Source organism: Pipistrellus hanaki (genome assembly GCF_964339955.1).
Source record: "Pipistrellus hanaki genome assembly, chromosome: 2".
Taxonomy (NCBI): Eukaryota; Metazoa; Chordata; class Mammalia; order Chiroptera; family Vespertilionidae; genus Pipistrellus; species Pipistrellus hanaki.
Window position 1 is genome coordinate 52,051,857 of NC_140504.1, and position 16,496 is coordinate 52,068,352.

At 37.5% G+C, this 16,496-nt stretch overlaps 1 protein-coding gene across 2 annotated transcripts in view; it reads left to right on the forward strand.

The window, feature by feature from the left end:
• Positions 1-16,496, forward strand: part of CCDC14 (coiled-coil domain containing 14) — a 52,594-nt gene that overhangs the window by 11,234 nt on the left and 24,864 nt on the right. For both annotated transcript variants that reach the window (XR_014793877.1, XM_084871549.1), the window contains exons 6-9: positions 8,283-8,519; positions 8,634-8,728; positions 9,520-10,042; positions 11,997-12,138. Coding sequence is in view for 1 of the 2 variants with exons in the window: in XM_084871549.1 (XP_084727675.1) it covers positions 8,283-8,519; positions 8,634-8,728; positions 9,520-10,042; positions 11,997-12,138 (997 nt within the window). In the remaining variant the exon portion in view is untranslated. The remainder of the gene's footprint in view (positions 1-8,282; positions 8,520-8,633; positions 8,729-9,519; positions 10,043-11,996; positions 12,139-16,496) is intronic.

Here is a 16,496-nt window from a genome sequence, read left to right on the forward strand (position 1 = left end):
CACTGTAACCAAATGTCTGTGAGGCTTTTTCCTGTGCCTCATCTCATTTGATCCTCACAGAAATCCTGGAGTAGATAGATAGGAGACTCGGTGGAATCCTATTTTCTTTTCATTAGCTGGAAAATGGAGACTTAAGAGCTTAGAAACTTGACTTGACTGAAAAGAAGTAAGAAATGGTAGACCTTGAAAATGACTTCAGGTTTTCTCACTGTGCAGAAAAATATAGTCAAACACTGCTGCAGTTAAATATTTTACCCTTTGTTCTCCCTGCGTGAACTACAATAATAATCTGCTTCATATTGATATTTCCTGTTGTGCTGTTGACAATTACCTGAAAGAGAAGTTGGGGTGCTTTTACTGGGCTGGAAAAAGTTTAGCTAAATCAAAAAGCAGGTTTAATTAAGCAAGTTTATTCTACAATATACATATATAAAAGGCTAAATTGACTCGCAAATGTATAATACATATAAAGCCTTTGCTGGTGCCAATCGCACATCTGTGTTTTGATCTGTCATTGTCAATCGTGAATTTGATCAACACTTCTATTATAGAGAAAGGGTAAATAACGATATTAAAATATTTCTCCTAATTAATTTCCTTTCAATGTGCACGAATTCATGCACTGGGCCACGAGTTTTTTAATAAGTAATTTTTTAAACATTTGATAACTGTTGAATACTATAGGCACATGACTCTACTTTCAGTAACCTACATGTATTGCTGCTTTCACCTTGGGAAAATAAGCCACTACAGACAGAATACTTTCAGCATTGATTGCCTCCATCTAGGCTAGGTATTCTTTACATATTTCAAATTATAATAGGCATCCAGCTGTTCTTATCTACAGTAGGTGTTTGTTCTATATTTGGCTGGCAGGAATTATCTCACCTGTCAGGCAGTGTACCCAAGGAGCAATGCTGTACAGCAGCTGGAATTCAAAGACTGAAAAAGTTTTGAGGACTGATTAAATAGATGTATCCCTGTCATGATTCTAGTTATCAACTGACACCAATTAGACATATTGCCATCCTAATCTATTAGGTAAAGTTTTCATGTAGGTGCTTTGGTGTGATGAACAAGAGCAAGAAAATATGCTTGTGAAGTAACAGGTGGTGGTATTTTTTTTTGTTCATTTAAAAATTGTATAGTAGTATTCGCCAAAACCGGTTTGGCTCAATGGATAGAGCATCAGCTTGGGGACTGAAAGGTCCCGGGTTCGATTCCGGTCAAGGGCATGTACCTTGGTTGCGGGCATATCCCCAGTAGGGGGTGTGCAAGAGGCAGCTGATCGATGACTCTCTCATCGATGTTTCTAACTCTCTCTCTCCCTTCCTCTCTGTACAAAATCAATAAAAATGTATTTTTAAAAATTGTATAGTAGTATAAATAAGTCTTTTTTATATCCATTTTTTGTTTTTAACTTTTTTTGGATAATTTGCTTTAAGATTTTTTTCTCAAATATAAATCTTCATTATCAGAGTGTCATATGGACTGAGTTAATAAAGGAGCAAAGTAAGTCATTTTAATTCTAAGGCTTTGATTTTTAAGAAATGTTCGAGGCTCATTAATTTATGTTGGATGATGACATCTGCTGGCAGAAGCGTAATATTGTAACTCAGCTTTATCATAAATTGTGGAAACCATCCTTTGAAAAGGTGAATCAGAGCCTGAACCTTGAGTGTGAAATCTGAGAATTCCTCAAACCAGACAATTCTTATCTTAAATGAGGCCAAAGGAAATCCAAGAGCAAAAGAGAGACCCACGAATTAAGATGAAAGAAAGAACTATGTGCTAAATGAGCTGACTATGATCTCACCCTCCATCATTTTAGATTTCAAAGTTAAAATATATTAGAGGATACTTTTATGTTTTATTTATAATAAAATATTTTCAATAAGAAATATTTCTCACAGACATGTTAATTCACCAATTTTGTTGTAGCTCACTTATTCAGATAATAAAGAATAACTAATATTGCTTAGAGTAGGCAGACATACTTAGAGGTTTATTATTGTTATCAGATGGGAAATTTGTGAAATATTTACTTGTTTTAAGATTTTACACTCATTTGGTAATATAGGTAATATTTATTGAGTTCTTAAAATGTGTTAGATTACAAGTATTATCTCGTTTATTTCTTACCATAACCTTATAAAGTAGATGATACTTTTGTTATTATTTTTCTAATGAGGAATAGGAGGTCAGGTTAAGTAATTTGCCATAAATTACTCAGCTAATTCATGTTAGTGTATGTTCACAGGAATAGATCATCTCAAAAGGAGGCATATCCCAAGTCAAAATGGAACTATCTAATATCTCCAACCATTTTTATAGTCAAATTTTAACTTAGTAGTTTTTTCCCTTAACATTTTTTTCTATCTTCATTGGTTAATTTTAATTTTTTTGCCATTAATTTTTTGCTTTTGCATGTAAGTTTTATGCTTTTTTTAAACTATATTTTATTGATTTTTTACAGAGAGGAAGGGAGAGGGATAAAGAGTTAGAAACATCGATGAGAGAGAAACATTGATCAGCTGCCTCCTGCACACCTCCTACTGGGGATGTGCCCACAACCAAGTTATATACCCTTGACCAGAATCGAACCTAGGAACCTTTCAGTCTGCAGGCCAATGCTTTATTCACTGAGTCAAACCGGTTAGGGCAAGTTTTATGCTTTTAGAAATGTTTTTTATTTTCAATAAACTATTTTTTTGTGCAATTCCATACCAGAAATTTAACTGTTTCATTTTTTATACAGTTAAGGGATAACTTTTATAAAGCATAAATCTCAGTAAATTTTTGTATGTGTGTACTCCCATATAGTCACCTCCCAGGTGAAGATGTAGAACATCTTCAGCACCCTTTCAGGCTCTTGCATCATCAGTATCATCACTATTACCTATCCCCTCATCCCCAGGTAACCACTTCTTTGACTTCTAACTCAACTAGATAGTTTTACCTATTTTTGAACTTCATATAAATGCAATTGTACACTGTGCAATCTTGTGTCCGACATCTTTCATAAATCGCTGTGTCTGCCAAATTCATATAAGTAGTTGTGTATATCAGTAATCCATTCTTTTCCATTTCTATGTAGTATCTGTGATATGAGAATACAATAGTTTATTCATTTCTGTTATTCATGGCTAAGGGATGTTTTCAGTTTTTGGCTATTGCAAATGAAGTTATTTGTGCACATCATCATTATATACAGGGATACAATTGCTGTGTCATTGAATATTTGTATGTTTAGCTTTGGTAGGTACTGCGAAAAGTCATATATTTTTCTAAATGTATCTTGTACCCTAATAACCTGTGGTCAACCAAGACCACAATCATTTCGGTTAATAGTCCTTTTTTTTAATCATTATTGTTGAGAGTATTATAGATGTTCCTCTTTTTCCCCCCATTGCCCTCATTCACCCGGTTCCCAACCCACATCAGGTCTTCATCTATTATCTATATCCATAGGTAATGCATATACGCATATAAATTCTTTGGTTAATCTCTTCCCACCCCTTCCCTCTAAGATTTGTCACTCTGTTCCATGTTTCCATGCCTCAGGTTCAATTTAATGCTTCGGTTTATTTTGTTCACTAGATTACCTGTTGGTTTATTTTGAGTTTTAGATTCAATTGTTCATAGATATGTATTCATTGACATTTTATTCTTCATATTTTTCATCTTCTTCCTCTTCTTAAAGAATACACTTCAACATGGTGATAAATTCTTTTAGCTTTCTCTTGTCTGTGAAACTTTTTATTTGATCTTTAATATTAAATAACTAGAGGCCCAGTACATGAAATTCGTGCACGGGTAGGGTCCCTAGGGGCTGCTGGCTGCCGGCTGGGGCCTCCCTTCTCCAGGTCTGCTGGCTAGAGGGCATCTGAAGGAAAGCAGCACAGGAGGTCTGACCAGGACCCTGGTGAAGGTCACCCCTCTCCTCCCACAGGGAGATGCAACATGTTGGAACAGGACCAGACTTTGTAAGAACCATGTCACAGAGTCCCTGCTATGACTCTCTCCCCCTGCCACTCGCCAGCTCCTGATGTTCTGCTTTGTCATTTTGTGTCACTTAGGGGCTCCACCTGCCTGCAGGGGTCCCCACACAGTGACCACAAGCCCTGCTCCCTATCCAGGCCAGGCTGGTCCTGCTGGACCAGTAAGTCTAGGACCGAGTCCCCTGGGTCAGCGGACTGCCACCTGGTGGAAGAGGTAGCCCCCCTTTCTCAATGTGGATGAGGGTTTGGGGGTGGAGGCAGAAGAAGGGAAGGTCACTCCCAGTGACCCAAGCCAGTGGTTCTCCAGAGGAGAGCCTGTTTCCCGCAGGCTAGATTCAAACAACGCAAGGGGCGGCTTCCCTTAGGCGCTAGAGAAGCCATGCTCACCCCTTCCGGCTTCTGGTGGCGCCAGTGTCTGCTCCATCTTCCCGTGGCCGCCTCCATGGTTCTTAGCATCTCAGATCCCCTTCTTCTTTTCTTCCTCTCACATGAACACCAATCATTGGATTTAGAGTCCACCCTAAATCCCAATGATCTCATCTCAGAGTGAGATCGTAATCTCATTTCCCCCTTTTTTAAAAAACCTTTTTTGTTGAGGGTATTACCGATGTCCCCCTTTTTCCTCCCGTTGCCCTTCATCTGCTTCCTGTCCCACCCAGGCCTTCACCACCCCATTGTCTCTGTCCATAGGTAATGCCTGTATGCATATAAGATCTTTGATTAATCTCTTCCAACTCTCAATCCCCTTTCCCTTCCTTCTGAGATTCATCAGTTTGTTCCATGTTTCTATGCCTCCGATTCTATTTTACTTATCAGTTTATTAGATTCCTTATTCATTTATTTTGATTTTTAGATTCAATTGTTGATAATATGTATTTTTTGCCATTTTATTGTTTATTTTTTTACCTTCCCCCCTCCCCTCCTCTTAAAGAATACCCTTCAACATTTCATGTAATTCTGGTTTGGTGGTGATGAATTCCTTTAGCTTTTTCTTGTCTGTGAAGCTCCTTATCTGACCTTCAATTCTAAATGATAGCTTTGTTGGGTAGAGTAATCTTGGTTGTAGGTGTTTGCTATTTATCACTTTTAATATTTCTTGCCACTTCCTTCTGGCCTGCAAAATTTCTATTGAGAAATTAGCTGACAGTAGTGTGGGTGCTCCCTTGTAGGTAACTACTTTTTTCTTGCTGTCTTTAAGATTCTCTCTTTGTCTTGGCATTTTAATTATGATGTGTCTTGGTGTGGGCCTCTTTGGGTTCCTCTTATTTGGGACTTTCTGGGCTTCCTGGACTTGTAAGTCTGTTTCTTTCACCAGGTAGGGGGTTTTCTGTCATTATATCTTCAAATAAATTTTTAGTATCTTGCTCTCTTATGTTACACACACACACACACACACACACACACACACACACATCATAATGTGAATGTTGGTACGTTTGAAGTTGTCCCAGAGGCTCCTTACACTATCTTCATATGAACACATATCTTTTTGCTCTTTTGATTGGGTGTTTTTTGCTTCCTCAAATTCCAAATTGTTGATTTGATTCTTAGAATTCTCAACTGTACTATTGAATCCCTGCAAATTATTCTTTATTTCAGTTAGTGTATGCTTAATTTCTGACTGTCTTTGAAATTCTTTTTTATGTCTGAAATTCTCATTAAGATCTTTGAAAGTCTCACTGAGTCTCTTGAAATTCTCTAAGATCCTTGAGCATCTTTATAACCATTGTTTTGTACTCTGTATGTAGTAGTTTATTTGCTTCCATTTCATTTAGTGTTGTTTTATTTATTTTATTTTTTTTGGAGTTTTCTTCTTTTCTTTCATTTGTGACATGTTTCTTTTTCTTTGCATTTTGGCTCCTTCCCTGTGTTTGCTTCTATGTATTAGGTAGAACTGCTATATCTCTAGGAATTGGTAGAGTGGCCCTGTGTAGTAGGTGTCCTGCAGGGCCCAGTGGCTCAGCCTGATCAGGGCACTCTCTGTGTGCCCCAGTATGGGCTGTGTGCACAGTCCTATTGTAGTTGAGCCTTGATTGCTATAGGTGTCACTGGGAGTATTTTACCTCCAGGCCAATTGGCTGTTAGGACCAACTGCGACTACAGTAGAAGAGCTGCTGTGCAGGAGACACCCCTATGGACCAGGACTTGCTTCAGTGGGACTAAGGTGTTCACTGGAGTCTGCCCCTTGAAAGTGTCACTCGTGGATGTGTAGAGTTGTAATCTGGTGTGGTCTGAAGCTGTCCACTGGGTGCATTGGCTCTGGGTCCTCCCAGGAGGTGTAAAGTCAGTCACTGCCCAGGCCACCTGGCAGGAGCTACAGAGCAATCTGCATTTTGCTGTTACTTGTGTTGGGCTTGGAAGTGCCTAAGCAAAGCCAAGCTGTGAAGCAAGGCAGGCTGCTGCTAGTATTGGATCTTGCTGATGCCAGCTGCTGCTTGTCCGAGACATTTTAGGAAAGTCTGAAGTCTGAGCCAGGACAGGCCATTCATATGGAAAAGCTGCTGCAAACAGCTTGAGTGGGGCTGCAGATTGGATGGTATGGGGTCTTAGGGAATCACCAGGGTGGAGTGAACAGTGTGAGCCAGGCTGATGGAAACTCAGATATGGCTGCCAATCAGCTCTGCTATGGGAACGGTCTCAGTATAGGAAGAATGACATCTGCCAGCACTTTTTTCTGGGAGAAAGCCACCCTCTAGTTCTTGCCCCAGTGCCAGACAATCCAGTTCCTCTCTATATGTCCCTGGGTCTCATCTCCTGCACGCCCTCCTCCTCCCCCCCCAGTGCTGGAACTAAGAGGGAGTGGGACAGTATAAGTTTGTGTACCTACCCTTTAAGAAAACTGCCTGGGTCTCCTGAAGACTCCATGTCACTCAGTGACAATTCCTGCTGGTTTTTACAGCCCGAAGTTACAGGGGCTTCTCAGCTCTGGAACCCTGAGCTAGGGGGCTGGTGTCATGCTTCTCAGGGGAGACCCCTGCAGCCCAGATATCCCTCCCAATTAAAACACACCACATGTGGGTGTTGGACCAGCCTGTTCTGCGCCTCCACAACTCCTACCAGCCTCAGTTTGCTTTCTTCTTCTCTAGTTGTAGGACTTCCAGTCAGCCAGATTTCAGGTGGTTGTGAATGATAGTTGTTTTGTATTTTAGTTGTAATTTTGATGTGGTTGTGGGAAGTAGCAAGTACTGGTGTTTACCTATGTTGCCATATTGGTTCTCCTTCTCTGTTAATAGTCTTTAAAAAACATTTGGGAAGGAGAACTTAGTAAACAGGGATATAGAGTTTCATACTGATCTGTAGAGTACTGCTATGTGGAAAACTTTGGGTTTTTTTCTACAACAAACTAATGCCAGGTTACTGCTTTGTACTACTTTGTACATAGACTAATAGGGGTCTTTGGGAGAAAATGAAGTATAAAATACAATTCTGCCTTAAGAAGCTTAGTTTAGTCAGATAGACAAGAGAGTGGGAGATAAGCAATGTAGTGTAATCTGCAAGTGATATATGAATTGTATAAACAATATGTGCTCTGGGATTTTGAAGAGCAGTCAGTGGCCAGGAAAGCTTGGGAAAGGCTTCATGGAAAAGGGAAGCCTTCAGATGAGCCTTGGAGAGTGGATAAAATTGCATTGGAAGAAATGGTTTGTCATGAGTAATGTTATAGGAAGATGGAAAGGCTTGTTGGGAGTCTAAAGGGGCCTGATAAGCAAAAAAATTAAATTGGGAATGATAGGAAAATATTTGAAAAAGTAGTTTATGGTCAAGCTTTGAAGATTTTAAGTGTCAGGTTAGGGTTTTGTTTCATTGCCCAGAATGTAGATTACGTCCACTTTTGTTCTTGTTTTCAAAACTTTGATATTTTTACAGTCAAAGCATCAGAATTGTTACAGAGTTTTCTGGTTTTAAAATTTCATTCTTTCCTCCCTCCCTGCCGCCAAAGTCAAAGAACTTTATTGGATTTTAGAGAGAAATAACACCCTAGTGGAGCGGGGGGGGGGGGGGTGGTCTTGTAATTGAATGGGAAATTTGACAAATACCATTTAATAGAGATTTTAAAGAGACAGTTTAGATCATTTTTTACTGTGCAATTTAATTGATTACAAGAATTAATAACAAAAGAAGATGGGGTAATTTTCTTTAGAGATGATAGTGGTAAAACCCTTCTGTAAAGACTATAATGAGTTGAGCTACTTCGGAAAGTTATTTTCCCCATAATGTCTCATGATAAAAGTTTCTGAAGAATATTATTTTCAGAATCTTTTTTTTCTTCTTCAACATTAGTATCTTCAGATTATAAGAAACTGATACCCAATGAAACTTCTGCCGGAAATGAAAGAGACTCATCAGCAATACCACAAAATTGGTCCTTACAAGATCATTACAGAATGTATTCACCCATAATCTATGAAGCTCTCTGTGAGCATGTGCAGACTCAGATGTCACGGATGAACAACTTGGCTTCAAAGACGAACCCTAATGGAATTCCTGCTGTACCTTGCCACACTGTTTCTGGTTCTGGTTAGTATGAATGATGTTTTTTAAAAGCATGAATATAAACTGCAATTAAGTTGTTTGATTATTGTATGAGCAGTATGAGATGTGAGTGATATTTCTCTCCTTCTTACCTTATAGAATCTCAGACCACTCCACATTCTAGTTATGGCGTATCTACTTCCACTCCAGTCCAGTTACCTCAGCCGCCACCCTTCCCTTCAATGGTTCATTCTGTAGGTACAGTTTATATACTACACAAGTAATTGGCTAAATTGTTATCTTTAGAAAGAAAATTAAAGTTATTGATTGTATGTATCTTAATGCCCTAGGGTGTATAAAGACCAATGATTTTTTTCCCAAGTTATTTTTTATTACCCAAGTTGTTTTACTTATTTCTTAAGAACAATGGTGAGGGAAAAGTGGGAGAAAAGATCAACAGAAGAAAGAAATCACTCATACCCACCACCCAAACACAATTGTTGTTAACACATTGATATAGTGTTTTCTAATCATTTAATTCTCTGTGTAGATTTTGTTTTTTGGTTTTCATTTGTTAAGTTTGATTTTTTTTAAATATAGCTATAATTAAATGTATAACTTTTATGTTTTGCTTTTTTCACTTAACATTTTATTGTAACATGTTTATTTATATACATCCTATAAATTTTTAATAAGTTGATTATATTCTATTTAGTGGAAATACTATAGTCTGTGTAATTACTCCCCTATGGCAGACATTTAATCAATAGTTTTTATTACAATAACATTTTTATAAGTTTGTGCAAAAAGCTTTTCATATGTCTGAGATTATTTTCTTATTAAATTTCCCAAAGTAGAATTTTTTTTAGTCCTAATTAGACTAATTTTTTATCCTTTTCCATTAAACCATGTGTGATATTTATAAATAGTCTATTTTAGATGTGACTTTATAATATTCTCATATTGCAAAGTAAGCGAATTTACGTTAAAAAAAACTATAATGTCAGTGCTCACATTTTTGAAACTTGTGTTTTTCTTTCTTTAGGAAGTTCAGACTGATGACCAATTTGTATCACAATATAACACAACTTCTGTGAACTGTACTGATATTCTAAGGAATTCCTTCAGTTCTAGTCTTGGAGTTCAGTGTAGCCTGCCTCAAACTGACAAACCAGCTATTCCAGCTTTTGAGCAGCTGGATCTTGCTAATGAAATTCTGCCACAACAAGAAGTTCCTAAGGAATCAGACATTAGTGTTGACTCAGCCAATGGAACGCCACTATTAAAGTGTCTCCAAACATATATGAATCTGTTACATTCTCAACCAAACCATCAGACAAACCGAAGCCCCACTCTATTACTGCCAACTTCCTTGCCCACTAATGAAGAAAATTGTGTCAAAGAACAAATAAGAGAGGTCACAACTGAGGAAAAGGATTCAAATATGCATGTACGAGATTCAAGAATAAAGGGTGTCCAGAAAGCAAAAAATGGGAACGAGAGTGATGAAAAAATTAGAACTATAATGTATTTGTTGGGAGAGCTGAAGGCCCTAGTAGCAGAACAAGGTAGATGAGTATCTATATCTATATCTATATCTATCTATCTATCTATCTATCTATCTATATATATATATATATATATATATATATAAAATAGCCTAATATGTAAATTGTTCCCTTGGGAGTTCATTCCCTCGCTATGACATATGCTGACCACCAGGGGGTGGCATGGAATGAAGGAAGGCCCCAGGCAGCAGCTGGCAGCTGCGGAAGGGAGGCCCCAACCAGCAACCCTGAAGGCCCCATCAGGCCTAGGGACCCTACCTGTGAACAAATTTTGTGCACTGGGCCTCTAGTTTCTTTAATAATAACCAGCTGTCCTAATGCTTAACAAATCTCACTGTGAGAAGTGACCCAAACCTTTTTATGCCCTTTTCATTTAACTTTAGGGATTTTTTAAAATTAGATCAAGGAAAACATCTTAGGTGGAATTATGAGATATTTGAGCCAGGTTGTATTAATTGATTTGCATTATGTGTGTGTATTCTACAATAAATAATGGCTTTTGCTTAAAGTGAGTTACAGAGTTGTCATCTTAGAAAGCGTAGTAATTGATTATAGAAGCACTGATAGAATGCCTAATATTTGCAGACTGACAAAATATCAAAGCTTTAAAAAATATCTATAGGAATATAGCACTATTATTCTAAAGGTTTGATACATTAATTTTCAGACCTGCAACTTGTCAGTTAACCAAATCATAGTAATAATAATGATAGTAACAGTATTCATTACCACTTCTTAAACATTCACCATGTGCCTGACACTGTGCTAAGTGTTTTACTTGCATTATCTCATTTAATCCTCGGAGCCACCCCCTGAGGTGCTGTTATTTAACAAATGAGGAAACCTAGGTTTGGAGGATAGTACCTTTAACCATGAAGGTACTATGAAGGAATTTAGGCTGCAGGAATTAAGTAATTTGACTAAAGTTATTTTGCTAGGAAGTGGTAGAGCTCATGTCACTGCTCCAATATTTATGAGTGAAACCATGGTACAAATGATTGGTAGAGGACTGCTTAATAATTGGGCATAGTTGTTTACTGTGTGCATAAACTTTGCATCAGGGTGTTAAAATATCTGTGAGTTATTTTTGTGACAGAATATATTTCCTATCTCTCTTAGGTATCAGATAGTTAATATTATAATTATCAAACGTTTTCAGTCAACAGAATATTTGAATAGAAATGAAGGAAGAAAAATAAAGGACAAAAAAATCTAAATTCCACCTTCTACCTGTGTCTGCCACCTCCAAAACCATCCAATTATCCCAATTAATAAAAAGAATGGGTATTGCTATCAAATGAGGTGTGACTAGTTGTGTTAAATCTCCTTTATGGGTGGGGGGGGCATATCTAGGGAGGGGTTTGGGATGGGAATGGGGGAATGAGGACAATTATGTGATACCATAATCAATTTAAAAAAATTTTAATTTAAAAAATTAAAAATAAATAAAAATAAATCTCCTTTATAAAGTTAAATAATAAAAACATCATCTTAGTATACCCTATCTCAATATTTTGCCAAATTGAATTTCCTAAAGTGAATTATTTGCAATAGAATAAAAGATTGTTGTAGATATGAACACTGTATTAATTATAGGAAACCCAATAGCAGTTATTGGATTCTAGTAGTCGTTTGGCAGTATGAACTAAGAGAAGAGACAAGTGTAAACTATCTTCCTATTAGACACTTCAACTGAGGAATATCACTAATATAACAATACTGTGGTTTAAGATTAATCTTTAGTGTCTGAATTTAATTTCTTTAGATTTTTTATGAATAGGCAACCAGCAGGAAAGAGGACAATAGGGTCTGTGTATTAAATTTAGAAATAATTGAATTTATTTATAACGTATCTACATATCTGAAAATTTTTCTTATTTAGTAATACACATGAATAATCTTATTCAAAACCAACTTACAGTATGTTTTTACTCATTTCTTCTGCCTTTTATAGAGGATTCAGAAATTCAGAGATTGATTACAGAATTGGAGGCATGTGTATCTCTACTTCCAGCAACAAGTGGAAACAAAAATAGTCAAGTTGAAATAGCACTGGCCATGCAACCACTAAGAAGTGAAAATGCTCAGTTACGCAGGTGAGAATTGCTCTGAATGTTTTTGTCTTTATTGCAGAGATGTCCCATGGCCAGAACAAAGGTGCCAAATGAAATCCGTAGGGCCCCATCAGAAAAGATTTACTGTTTCACTGTGTTTCTGCTTCCCTGCCTCACCCCCCCCCCCCACTCCGCTTTTTAAACATTGCTTAGCATTCTTTAACATTTCCATTACTTCTGCCTACTGCTACATATTTACCTTCAACTCTTGCACCTCTGTTATCTCTTGGTTGATGGTGTATAGAGAGCAAAATGAAATATTTCAGGGTATTTTTTAGGCTAGTCTAGGCCAGTGGTTGGCAAACTCATTAGTCAACAGCCAAATATCAACAGTACAACGATTGAAATTTCATTTGAGAGCCAAATTTTTTAAACTTAAACTTCTTCAACGCCACTTCTTCAAAATAGACTCGTGCAGGCCGTGGTATTTTGTGGAAGAGCCACATTCAAGGGGGCAAAGAGCCGCATGTGGCTCACGAGCTGCAAGTTTGCTGACCAGGGGCTAGGCTATGCAGCAGTAGCAAAGTCCAAAATCTCAGTGGCATAACATAGCAAAAGTTTATCTCTCTGTCACAGCAAGACCACATGGGTCATCAGAGGCTGTCTTTCATCTTATGGCTCAGGATTTAGTTTCCCTTTATTATAAGGCCATTGTTTTCCAGGAAAAGGAGAATATGGATACGAACAATCTCATTTCTTATGTTTTGTAGGCTGAAAAGAGGCATATGGCCCTGCCTTATCTAAACATCTGGGGCATAAGTTTCCCCCATATTTCCCATTCAGGAAAGGAGAGCCTGATATGGGTGAGCACCAGTAGCCCCATCACAATTAGATGGAAAAACAACTCATTTCAATTGCTTTTTAAGATTTATTTAGAAAAGATGTAAACCAGGGATCTGATCTTGAAATCTAGAAATCACTTAACATATTATCAATAATATCTTAAATTTGACTGTTTCAGTGATAACCGCAAAGGTCACCACCTCATTGTCTGTTTATCAGTATAGTTTGCAGAGAACTGGAGCACGTCTTCTGCAGCACAGTGTGCCCTCAGAAGGCATTGCAGTTGCATGTGCTATAGATGTTGTATCAATAGGTAGGACCTGGAAGGACCTGCACAGAAATTGGAAAGCAATAGCGTAGGATTCTTAGTTATAAAGTAGCTTACGTTCCTGGATATGGAGCCTGCAAAGACACCACATCCAGTGTGATTTACTTGCTTAGGATTATTTCTCTTATAATCATTAGTCTCTAGATACTGTGATATATGATAGGGTTGTGGGGTTTAAATTCTTAATACTATTGTCTTCATTTCTGGTCTAAATAATCTATAATAATAGCATTAGTTTTTCTAAATCAAAACCAAATGTAAATAATAATAATGTTAAAAGCCAGTACTACATCTAACATTTATTTTTAAATCATTACCCGAGGATATGTTTTATTGATTTTAGAAAGAGAGGGAGGGAGAGGGGGAGAGAGAGACAAAGAGAAACATTGATGTGAGAGAGAAACATCGATGGGTTGCTTCCCGTACATGCCCCCACCAGTGATCCAGTTGCAACTTGGATATGTGCCCAGCCTGGAACGATGCTCCAACCAAGCCACACAACCAAGCCAGGGCTTAACAACTTTTATATGTGTCATCTCTTTACATTCTAACAGCAGCTCCATAAGGTAGGTATCATGTTATTCTCATTTACAGATGAAATCAAGGCACAGAGGTTATGTAAATTGCCCAAGATCACCTACCTAAGAAGTAACAGAAATAAGACTCAAACCTGGGCAGTTTGAATTTTTTAGAGCATAATCATCTTAATTTCTATACTTCTACATTGCCTCTGCTAGGAAATAGAGATTAACTTATTTATACGTCAATATTTAGGTATATTTTGTGGAACAAAAGAATATGCTATAAGCCATTTAAAATAAACAAGCATGTTTTTAAAGATACCACTATCAAATAATTGGTTAAGTAAATGAGCATAACTTATTCCCAGATATTATTTTAACTTTCTGATCATGGGAAATATTAATAGTTATTATCTATTTCTATTCCTTAGAACATTTTAGAGTTGTTTTAGGAGCTTATTTATAAATCCCTTTAGAAAACAATACTCACCACATTATTGGTTATTTGCTTTTAATTCTTTTAAAATGTATCATTTTGATATTTTGAACTAATTCTTCAATTTGGCACCAGAGTCTTTGGCTCTATGTCCTTAGAGGACTAACATTATCCTATCTAATAAAAGAGTAATATGCAAATTGACTTGTTACTCCAACACACAAGATGGCTGCCCCCTTGTGGACACAAGATGGCCGCCACAAGATGGCCAGCAGGGGAGGGCAGTTGGAAGGGACCAGGCCTGCAAGGGAGGACAATTGGGAGTGATCAAGCCTCCAGGGGAGGGCAGTTAGGGGTGACCAGGCCTGCATGGGAGGGCAGTTAGACATCAGTCAAGCTGTCAGGGGAGTGGTTAGGGGGTGATCAGGCTGGCAGGCAGAAGCGGTTAGGGGCAATCAGGAAGGTAGACAGGCGAGCAGCTGGGAGTCAGCAGTCCTGGATTGTGAGAGGGATGCCCGACTGCCCGTTTAGGCCCGGGATCAGGCCTAAACAGGCAGTCAGCATCCCTCAAGGGGTCCCAGATTGGAGAGGGTGCAGGCTGGACTGAGGGACACATCCCCTGTGCACGAATTTCATGCACTGGGCCTCTAGTATAGTATAATATTGCCAACTGTTTACTTGACTTTCTAAAAATGAAATTATTGAAAAAATGAAGAATTTGTCAGATATATGCTCTTTCTTAGCAGAATGAGGTTTCCAGCACAAGTGTAGGAATTTTTGTGCTTCTTTGGAAATCTTAATTTGGAAAGAATCATCTATAATCTTGATTTTACAATGAAAGTTGGAATGCATTGGCTCATTCAAAAAAATTTTTCAGCACTTTATAATAAAAAAGTTTTCTTTCTGTTTGCACATTTAGCAATTACATCTTTCTTTTTAGCCAGAAAGTGATCTTTCAGGGTTTTCTTAGCGTTTATTGCCATCTTGTGGCTTTAAAAAATAGCTAGGTGCATTGTTTCTATAGCAACTGGGCAATTGGATCATTGGTAGCTGGACAGTTTTTATGTGGATTCCTGAGACAGCTCCACATTTAGCCCTCCTGGTCCTTACCCACAAAGTGTCTGCAGTGCCCCATTCATGAGACCTTCAAAAGCACTGGCACATTTTCAGATTTCCTGGCTGTGGGTTGGAGGGGGTACTATTATACTTCATTTAGGAGCCATCAGCTAGAGAGTGCCTTAATATTTATAGAGCAAGTTAGAATTCATGACCACTTCCTGAGTTTAGATAAAAATATAAGATCATTATGTACCCACGCAGAACAAAAAGTGAAATGCAGTAGCATTCACACTTTTGATTTTATCATTTGACAGATGGTAACATAATTCTTCCAGGTGGAAGCTACTAGAGAAAGACTATATTATTTGTTTTTTATTTCCCTTTATTTTTGAGTTCAAAGCTGTAATGGGAAAGAGCCAGTGAGTTAAGATTTAGACATGCTGAATGTGTCATTTAGACCATCTGGACATATGTATGGTACAAATGGAACATAGGAATATGACTCAGGATAGAAATGTAGACTTGAGTAATTCACTGAACACATGTTTATTGAGCTTTTACTATATAACTGGCATTGCATTTGACACTGAAGCCATGGTGATTAAAACTAAGTGATTTTTTATCAGTGTAGAAGTAGTCAATTCACCAGGAAGGTTTAAAGTGTGAACATAGCCAGGAGTGAATTGCTGGGGAATAACAGCTTTTTAACACAGGCAGAGGAATCTGTGAAAGAAATCTGAGATGGAACTAATAGCAAAGTAGCAGGAAAACTAGGAAAGAATGTTACAAAAGCTATGGGAAGAAAAAATTTATAGGAGAGATCACAACATAAAAAGGGACAAAGGTGGATCAAGAAAAGACATCACAAGATGAATTGCCCAATGAAAACTTTGGGAATATTCCATAATCTCCAGGAAATTAATAGAACCTTTTTTTAGAGGCAGAAAAAGATATTGAAAGAGAAGGAATTCTTAAAGAAGACCAGAGAGTAAGAGAGAGAAGGAATTGTTAAAGAAGATCAGACAATAAAAGGAGAAGAAAAGTGAATTTGATGATATCAAGGAAATAAAAGTGAGAAGCAAAAACATATTACAAAAATGAATGCCCCATTAGAAACAACAGCAAATTTAGCAAACATGAAATTAGGGATGTTATATTCTATACTAATAAAAGGGTAACATGCTAATTAGACTGGATGTCTTCCGAAGTCATT